Consider the following 10,000-nt stretch of genomic DNA (forward strand, 5'->3'; position numbering starts at 1 on the left):
AATTTCTCCATCTTTCAGTTTCATTTCAGTTTCACGGATTCCTGTAACTTGAACTGATTGGATCTCCAAGTCCGTGTAGAGCGAAGTGTTTTAGCGCCGAGATCATGATATTGTCCTCCAAATCGACAATTACCGCAAGGAGCAGCAGTAAAAAAACAAAACTGGAATAATCTTTTCATGTTTTGATTGCCGATGGTAGTTCAGATTTGTTATTTCTTCACTTTTGGAACAAGTTTTTCTTTTGTCAAGCTGCGAGAAAATATTTTTATCTGGATTGTTTTCACGTTATCCCAGTTTCCATAAATTTCTATTCTATTTACAAAGGTCTTAATTGAATGATGGAGCCCATTATAAATAGCGGACCTCGGTTACTGATTTCTCAAACTTGGCACTCTAAATTATACTTTTAACGGCACACTCGGCGGTATGAACTGAAACTGAAAACGACACTGAAACGCAACCTTGATACTTGATTTCTGAAAGATGTAACCTTGATTTCCGAAAAACGTAAACTTGAGTTCTGAAAAATGTAAACTTGATTTCTGAAAAATGTAAACCTGATTTCCATAAAACGCAAAAAATTTCTGCCTCATGCCCTCTCTGGAAATGGCGAAGGAGGTGGAAGGTGAGGTAATTCTTTCGTTGTATTATGTGACCTCTCTCCTTATTAATCCTGTCAGCTAAAATTTGAAAGATTTTGCAGATCTTCAATGTGATCAAAGCATTGTAATCGCTTGAGAGGATCACGGAATATGTATGGAAGGACTTGGAAATAGATTGGAGTTAACCACACCTTGCAAGCTCACATTGGTACTTGTCACTTCCAGCTGTATGTCGCATGGTGTGTCGCTGCCACCCTCATTTGTCGTATTGCCACATGTGTCGCTGCCACCCCCTTTATTGCTCAGGGTGTGTCGCCGACACCCTTCCCTGTGCTAGGGGCACCCAATAACTGTGGTCCCATGTTACTGCCAAAGAATGCGTAGTCCTATTATATCACTATGACATAATCCATTACATAAAGCTAAAAAGTTGTTAATTACGCGGAATATCTATGGAAGGGTTTCAGTGGAAATAGATTGGAAATAACTTACGGTCTTTTTTGTTTACATTACGGTGATGAGGACCGCAGAGTAAATTGAACCAATCTATCCATGTAAAATTAAGAGCGGCATAAAGTTTCTTTTTGTGTAATGCACTAGTCATTTGTTTTCCCTACCCCTTGACCCCCGGGGATGGGTAGGGAAATTACATTTGAATGGTTGTAAAGTAGGTGTATTTCCACTGGGGACTAGAGCAGACAAACACACGTAATTCCCCCGCCCCTCTGTTCCTAAAAGATTCTGAGTCATCAAGGAAATGTTAGGGAGATTACCACAATATACAGTTCTTGCCATTTGTGTGTGCCACATGAACTATATAAGGAACGACGCCATATTGATTTTGCACGTGTGAAAATACTCATTACCATTGCTCTTCGTTTCTTTTCAGTCCCAGTCCTCCTAGGTAAGAATTCCCCGATATTTCCCCATGTATGTCCCCAGAGGGGTAGGGCAGAGAAACGAAAATCTTGTAATTTCCCTACCTCCTAGAGGCGTAATTGTGGCGTAATCTTGCATAATTGCCCTAGTAATTTCCCCATATGTCCCCACTATCCCCGGGGTCGGGGGGTGGTGGAAACAAATGACTAGTGCATAACAGGCAGGTCAAAATAATCACTGTACTGCTTTGGATGTACAATGAAGTTACATTTCCCCTGCAGTGTATCAACTTTAAAGAGGATGCTAGGCGAATAGGACGTGTGTAAGGCTTTTCCAGTAAGTAAAGCATAAGTATGTCACCGCTAATACCTTTATTTGACTTCACTAAAGTGACCAATGTAAACTAAAGTGACAAATGTAAAATGCTGCACTAATTACTGTTTGATTCAAATTTCACGTTTACAGTACTGAGCTTGACTCTGCAAGGAAAAATGATGTTGGAATAAGAGCCATGCAGATGAGATTGTGACGGCATCGTAACTTGTTGGTGACAAGGTGAGACGACATTATTGGAGACCAGTCATTATTTTGAAGAAGAAGGGTTGGTGCCAATAGCGAGATATTCGAGAGATGGTGGTTTGCGGTCACACTTGAGAGAAACACAGTGTAACACTAGTGTTGACACTCTCTATTATAAACTTGCGAACGCGACGGCAGCCTTTCTGGTGTTTTGAATCCCTAGGGGAACACTGAACTGAAAACAGAACTTGAACTAACACTAGCGTTAACTCCCTAATGCGACCGCAATCATTATTCGTTGTGTTACGCCCTCAAGACTGTTTTTATTCCGGGGCCTGATGCCGAAGGCAGTCAGGGTGAAATTTCGGGCCCGTTCCTGTTTCTTTTTTTAATTTTTCTTCATGGTAGTCACAATTGGCATACCCCACGGATATTGAATTAAGCTCCTATCGGGGAATCCAATTTTTTGTCCTTCAGTATTTTCAAACTCCCTTACGGCGATTGGTTTGGAATCCTTTCCTCGCGCGATGATTGACACAGTATTAAACCTCACATCTGGCTACATCTGAAAGTATTTGATAAAGTGGATGATATATGATTTTTCTTTGAGAACGTTAAGCTTTAAAGGTAAGGAGAGTTTTCTTCGTTATTTCTATATCTTGCCCCGTTCTTGTGTGTTCCATTGCATGGAACGAATACTCCGATCGACCGCATGGGATTTGTCTCATATGGTTTAGGGGCCGACATATTTCTCCCTCAATGCCCGTACCGGGAGGCGAGGGCGGAAGCAGCAAGCAGCGAAGGGCCAACTGCGTCCAAAAGCGATCGCACGGGCCGAAATCCCGGGATGACTCGTTTGGTACGACGCTCCAGCGCCATGTCTGGAGGTACTGCGTTTTTCTCTCTTGTTCAAACATTCCGTCAGCGCATGCGCAAATGTTTTTCTGGCTCTCGGATACGTACGATACCAAAAAAGCAAGATGCTGGTTTTTTTTTTATACATGGAATTGACATTTCAGTTGATTATACATATTAACGTAACGTAAGAACCGTGCGTGTCTGATCTTTTCGACACAAGAAGTGAGAGATGGCCTTATGCAGAATGGGACGCCTAAAATGCTTTGTTGTCACTTGAGGTATGGCGGTTCACGAGTGAAGTTGTCTCTCTGGCCTTTCTGTGGACGAATTCCAGGACCTTCCGATGCCAATTGGGTACGTTTTGGAAGCTAAAATCTTCAATGGATACTGTATTTTGCTGGTGGGACTGGGTGGCCCGACACTTATAAAAAAAAAGCAATGAAATGAGAATCGGGGCTCTTTCCTTGTCGTTGAATGACAGAATTACCCAGAATTCTTCTTGGGCACGAACGAGGCAACTTGTAATTGAGAAGCATGAGACTGACCCTCATCAAATGGCTAAAGCGCAGCCGGAGGAAAAAGTGGAAAGAAAGTTTCCGGCCAGACTTTAAGGAGTAGCCCTTGTGTGTACTGTTTTGTTTCAACGTAGGCTTCCGATTTGTGAACAAGTTTTTATCATAGAAAATTCCCGGCAAAGTATTGCTTTTGTCGCTATCATTGATCGTAGCTATATAGCAAAAACTGGCCTTTCGTAAGTTTTCCTGTTAAAGAAACGGCATAATGTAAGTAAGAGAACACTGAAATTTGTATTTGCAGATTACTTAAGTCAAACTCTACATCGCTATGCAATAAGCCGTTATAAGCGCATTCACAATTTCCTGATATTACTGTATAGAAGTCTGTTTTATTAATGATTTTTCCGCTACTGTATATACAAAAATATTGAGTCTTCACTCCGGTCTTCTTCTTAATATGATCTTTGCGGCAAATACATTCTGTTTCTCAATAAACCCAGAAACAACCAGTTATATTTCAATGTACTTATCAGCCAAGCTGTGGAATGCGCTACCTGATTTTATCCCTACCACTGAGTCAACAGGTTAAAATGAGAAGCCCGGGTCGCGCATTTTGTATAGATACTTTTCTCTTAAATTAATGTTTATCTAAATACCCGATATTTCGTCATGTATCCGTATATGCTATGTATTTTAGCTGTAAATTAATGTAATGTCTCGTAGATGTTAGCTCTTGTAGTTATTCTGAAATTCGAGATGAAATATATTACGTTTAAGCATGTATGGATGTTACCTTCAGCAGGGCGCATGCGTACTATTTGTGCTATGCGACCCCACTGCTTACCATATGACAGATAAAATGACTTTTTCCTTGAATATTTAAGCCATCGAATTCTTACGATTAATTGACAAGGGCGGTCTGGAACTGTGAGTAGGCGTGGGATTTGTATCGTTTGGTACGACACTCGAGTGCCATGTCTGGAGGTACTGCGTTTTACTCTCTTGTTCAAACATTCCGTCAGCACATGCGTAAATGTTCTGGCTCCCCGATTCGTAGCATAGCAAAAACTTGAAGATCCTGTTTAATTTTTACAAGGAATTGGCATTTCAGTTGATTCTACATGCATAAACTTAAAGTAAGAACCGTAGTTTGTCAGCAACACATTTTTTAATCCTCCTGGTTCCCGACACTATGACTTGATTGTCTCGTTCGTCCAATCACATTTACGCCTCCTTCATGTTGATAAACTTGTAAAACAACTTTAAAAAATGTGTCGTTGACAAACTACGGTCTAGGGAGCCCAGTTAGTGCTCAGAGTGTTAATGCTGGCTGGGTACAAAGCCGGTACAAACTATCCAATATGTAATTGCCTAGGCAGCTAAGAGATTATGCGTACTTAGCTAGGTTGTTGAAGTGCGCTGGGGTTATGCCAGAGGGAATGCTCAAGGTATACAGATGTAATATTAGATCGGTCTTAGACTATGCTGCGCAAGTGTGGCAGGATATTCCTGTATACCTTTCTGACGCTATTGAATGTATTAACACAAAGTAAAGTAAAGCAACCATATTTAACGTCGATAACTCGTAACAGTAATTCAACTGACAAACCTGAGGTCGACGGTGCGCTCATTTTACTCCCCCCTCGCAATCAGGGCTCCGTTTTATGGGTATTTAAAGCTACTTAAGCTACACAGAACGGAAAGAAGTCGAAACATGGATGTCATCATCACTGCCGCTAGACACGAGCATGGCGGTCCAAATGAGGTTTGTCCAGGCAGCTAGCCAGAAGGCTGCCCCTGTTTAAGCGCTTCAGCAGCTTTTCGTCTTGCGCGTTTCTCGTCCTCAGCTATTCTCCTATTGGTTTTTAAAGTCTTAACGCCATCACAAACCGTTCTCCTCCACACCAGCCTGTCTGCTGGGGCTATGGCCCAGTCAGCAATCTCACAGTCCTTAAAGGTCCTTTTAAGTGCGTCCTTGTATCTCTTTTTAGGAGCACCAACTCTTCGAGATCCAGTAGATAGCTGACTGAAGAGAAGCTGTTTTGGGAGGCGTTGTGCATTCATTCTGACCATGTGTCCGTACCATCTGAGTCTATGTTGCTGTAGTATAGCATCAATACTTGTAAGGGAAGCTCTGTCAAGAACTGCAGCATTGGTGGCACGATCATACCATTTGATATTCATGATTGACCGGAGGTATCTTTGGTGAAATTTCTCGAGTTGCTTCACTTGATATCTATAAGTAGTCCACGTTTCTGAGCCATACAGGAGCGTTGGTATAATGACAGCTTGATAGACTCGTATTTTGGTGTCCAACTCAAGTTCGTGGTTGTCGAAGACTCGCTTGCATAGCTTTCCAAAGGCTGATGCAGCAGCGCTGATCCTGTTGTTGATCTCACGATCAAGTGAAACATCACTTGCCACATAACTACCAAGATACTTAAAGTGTGGAACTACCTTGAGAATGGTTCCATCTGCAGTAATTTCAGACTGAGTGGGAATTGAGGTGGTGCCAGAGGCAGATTGATACATAACCTCCGTTTTAGTGCAGTTCAGTGATAGCCCAAGTCTATTGCAAGCTTCTGAAAAGGCGGCAGTTATTCTCTGTAGACCAGCTTCTGAAGACGAGCAGACCGCAGCATCATCAGGGTATTGAAGTTCCACGATTGAAGCTGTAGACACCTTGGTTTTGGCCTGTAGGCGCCGTAAGTTAAACATATTACCATCGTATCGATAAGTTACTTGAACTCCGTGATTTTTCAGATGAGGCTCCGTCAGCTGTAGGGCAGCACCCATGAAAAGAGCAAACAGCGTGGGAGCTATTACACATCCTTGCTTAACACCTACTTTCACAGGGAAAGGTTCCACGTGTTCACCTTCACACAGAACAGAGGCGGTCATATCATCATGAAGTAGACGGATCATCGTAATCAATTTACTGGGCACCCATATTTGCTCAAGATTTTCCAGAGAGTTTCTCTGTGAACCGAGTCGAAAGCCTTAGTCAGGTCGAAGAAGGCTGTATAGAGAGGAGTTCTTTGTTCCCTACACTTTTCTTGCACTTGCCGCAAGGCGAAGATCATGTCAATAGTGCCTCTTGCAGGACGAAAGCCACACTGGGTATCAAGTAGGACGTCCTCCGCAATGTGTGTCAGCCGATTTGATATAATCTTCGCAAACAATTTACCAACGACTGATAGCAGCGAGATGCCTCTGTAGTTGCCGCAGTCAGCCTTGTCACCTTTCTTGTGAATGGCGATTATCAGTGCATCTTTAAGGTCAGCTGGAGCTTGTTCCTCGGTCCAAATGCTCTGTATGAAGTTGTGAAGACGTTGAGTCAAATCTGGTCCGCCGTGCCTCAGTACTTCAGCTGGGATTCCATCAGGCCCAGTTGCCTTGCCGCTTTTCAGTGACATTATGGCTAGATTAACTTCATGAGGTGTAGGTAGATCAGCGAGCTCATGTTTGGCTGGGAACTGTCTCAACTCATTGATAACTGTCTGGTCAACTTCAGCTTCACGATTCAGCAAATTGTAAAAGTGCTCCCTCCATCGCGCCTGGACAGATGCAGGATCCTTCACCAGTGCTCCATCTGCAGTTCGCAGTGGAGTTGGGCCGTATGTGCTGGGGCCATAAACAGCCTTCATTGCAGCAAAGAAGGCCTTCGAGTTCTGTTTATCCGCTAGCATCTGAAGCTCTGCGGCTTTGTTCTTCCACCACTTGTTCTTTAGTTCACGAGTACGATGTTGCAGTTCGTTTCTTGCTCTTAGTAAATCAGACTTGGATGATCTTGTTCTCGGGTTCCTCTGCCACTTGATGAAAGTAGCTCTTCTGCGCTCGATAAGTAATTTTATTTCAGGGTCATTTTCGTCAAACCAGTCTTGATTTACTTTCTTTTTAGAGCCGATGGTTTTTGTACAAGAGTCAAGGATCACATTCTTCAGGTCGTTCCACGTCTCAATCACAGGTTTTTCATCTGTGAGTAATGAGAGACTGTTAGCCAATGTTGTCTGAAATTTTTGTTGAACAGCTGGGTTTTTCAGAGAGGCAACATCAAACTTTTTCACTTTGGCCTGCAACCTCATTTTCTTTTGGGGCTTGATCTTGATTTCACACTTCACTAGACGGTGGTCAGTTAAGCAGCTATCAGAGCCAATGATGGCACGAGCTTTCTTGACTTCCTTTCGATCCCTGGACTTGATGATTATGAAATCAATTTGATGCCAATGTTTTAACCTAGGGTGTTGCCAGGTTCCTTTATATCTGTTCTTCAACTGGAAGAGTGTGTTAGTAATTAGGAGGCATTTCCTGGTCTTTTCAGATTTGTCGCCGCTGCCAAGGAGGGGGGCGCGTCGGCCTCCCCAAGCGCCGTAGACTTCCCTGGGCTTTGCAGATTTGTCGCCACTGCCAGGGAGGGTGGCGCGTCGGTTCCCCCGGACATGGTAGACTTTTCTGGTCTTCGTAGATTTTTCGCCGCGGCCAGAGAGGGCGGCGCGTCGGCTGTAGTCCCGTATGCAGTCAGTAGCATCATCCAAAAGCGAGTGTCTAGAAATCGATTCATTGGAACAGTATGTGCATAAATTATACGGACTCGGATGCACAGTGCTAGGCCACTTGGCTGCTTTAGGACCTTAATTCCGTGGCAAAACGTAGGCACTGGAGAGTTGCAGGTTAGTAGATGGCCGTTGGCTCAAAGGAGAGCTCATCCACCCTTGCAGATATTATTTTTAATTCTGCGGGGTGTCTACTCATCCACCCACACTGGTCGCAAGGAAAACAGGTGGGATCCACTATGTGAGATCAGGGAATCGAACTCAGGACCTCTTGCACCAAGGCCGCGCTCTAACCGACTGTGCCATCCTCGCTCCTGGTTAATTCAAATACTGAAGAGCTTTAAGATTAATATTTCCAAACTCTAGTTATCAACAAGCCCTAGATCAAGCAAATCTGACGTCCTTAGCAAATCGCAGGGTATTCATATGTAAAAGTTGGTGAGTGATATGAGGAATGAGAGCCACCCCATATCTTTTTTGGCTCTGCAAATTACTACAAGATCCATCCCATACCAGTTAAGATCAGGGAATACTAAAGCCACTATAACAATGAAAAGGACAAAGAAATCAAATGACTTTTTCACTTTTAGGTTCTCGTGAGTCCGATTATCATATTACTTATTATTTTAAATAGACTTAATTATTAGTTTTTTTATTTTTGTAAATGGCACTGTTTATTGAGTTTTTAACTTCCAGAAGGGTTATTAAACTTTTTTTTTCCTATTCTAACATTGCTGACAAATACACATTCCGGAAATGTTTTTGGTTTCGATGGAGTGGACAAACTACCACCGCTCGCAGAGCTGCTAATGATTTGTTAGTGGGTTGAAATGAAAGTTTAATCCTTGTCCGGCAATTGATTCAGATGTGGAATTGTAACCGTATCCAGAAATATTTGATTCAGTTTGGTGGGCTCCCGAGAATAGAGTGTGCAGCCTTGGGATTTTATAATACCGTTGACCACCGAGGAATTGAAAATGGCTCAAATCGCGTCGAATCTGGCAAAAACACCACACATCAAAGAAGAATAGATAGTAATCTTTTGTTTTTTATTTTAATAATAAGTTATGTTAGTATTTGAAAGTAAAAGAACAGACCAGCAAACTCAGAAAACACTTTCGTAACCAATCAACTTAATCAGCTTTGGCACTGAAAATTAGAAGGGGAGTTTAAGAAATTAGAATATTTTCTAAAACAGTGGGATATTGGTTCCGCTTTGCCGATAGAAATCTCGCTTCACGGTTGCAACCCGTACGTGTCCACGGGATGTTCTTTCCAGCGGTGTTCGATGGCCGTACAAAGAAGAACTCAATACTGGAACCGCTTTTGTTTGTTCCTAAAAAAAAAAAAGAAACTTTAAATTTAAAAGATGTTACTTATAAAATCTATCACAAATTTTTCTAAACCCTGAGCCAACCAACAGGGTCGCATGTGTAAAGGATCTAAATGTATGCGACTAAACCCATTCTCGTCACTAGAGCCTTGGATCTACCCAAGGCTCTGGGAAACTCTATGCAGGAGAACATGGGCCGTAGGGTTCTTATAGCCAAAAACCGGCTATTGGAACCTTACGGCGCCTGCTCACTCCTCGCGCCAGCGTAAATGCACCAATCAGAGACGCTTTTGATTGTTCTTCACGAAAACCAATGAGAAGGCACTTTGTTTCAGGGTTCCCCAGAGCTCTTCTCTCGCTCAGTCAAGAGAAGAGCTCTGGGGTCGAGATTGGAATAAACCCAAAACCTACCCCTACTAAGTAGGTTTAACTGAAATCAATCAGCCCAGCCGCTTATCTGTATCCACACAGAAAATGCTATTGAAAATAGTCTTACCTTAGGTTACCCTAATTCCAGAAGGTTTTTCGAAGGTCACAATACCGTTGGCTTCGACTGAATTCTCTATTTTCGAATCCCTATAATACGCTTCCTTTGTCCCCCAAATTTTGCAGAAACTATTATTTTCCAATGCTCTTGGGACACTGCATATTCCCAAGAGCATTTGAAAACAAATGGGTTATGCAAAATTTGGGGGGCAAACAAATTGAATTATGGGGAATTCGAAAATAGAGAATTGCGTC

At 42.6% G+C, this 10,000-nt stretch overlaps 2 protein-coding genes across 2 annotated transcripts in view; one reads left to right on the forward strand and one right to left on the reverse strand.

Annotated features, from left to right (window-relative positions):
* LOC137994419 (M-phase phosphoprotein 6-like) overlaps positions 1–10,000 on the forward strand; it is a 23,838-nt gene that overhangs the window by 211 nt on the left and 13,627 nt on the right. Inside the window, exon 2 of the mRNA XM_068840000.1 lies at positions 1,947–2,036. The gene's annotated coding sequence lies outside the window, so the exon portion shown is untranslated. The remainder of the gene's footprint in view (positions 1–1,946; positions 2,037–10,000) is intronic.
* Positions 9,116–10,000, reverse strand: part of LOC138011616 (cilia- and flagella-associated protein 90-like) — a 5,494-nt gene continuing 4,609 nt past the window's right edge. Inside the window, exon 4 of the mRNA XM_068858701.1 lies at positions 9,116–9,262. Within this exon, the coding sequence (XP_068714802.1) occupies positions 9,116–9,262 (147 nt within the window). The remainder of the gene's footprint in view (positions 9,263–10,000) is intronic.

This window comes from Montipora foliosa, chromosome 1 (assembly GCF_036669935.1).
Source record: "Montipora foliosa isolate CH-2021 chromosome 1, ASM3666993v2, whole genome shotgun sequence".
In the NCBI taxonomy this organism is placed as follows: Eukaryota; Metazoa; Cnidaria; class Anthozoa; order Scleractinia; family Acroporidae; genus Montipora; species Montipora foliosa.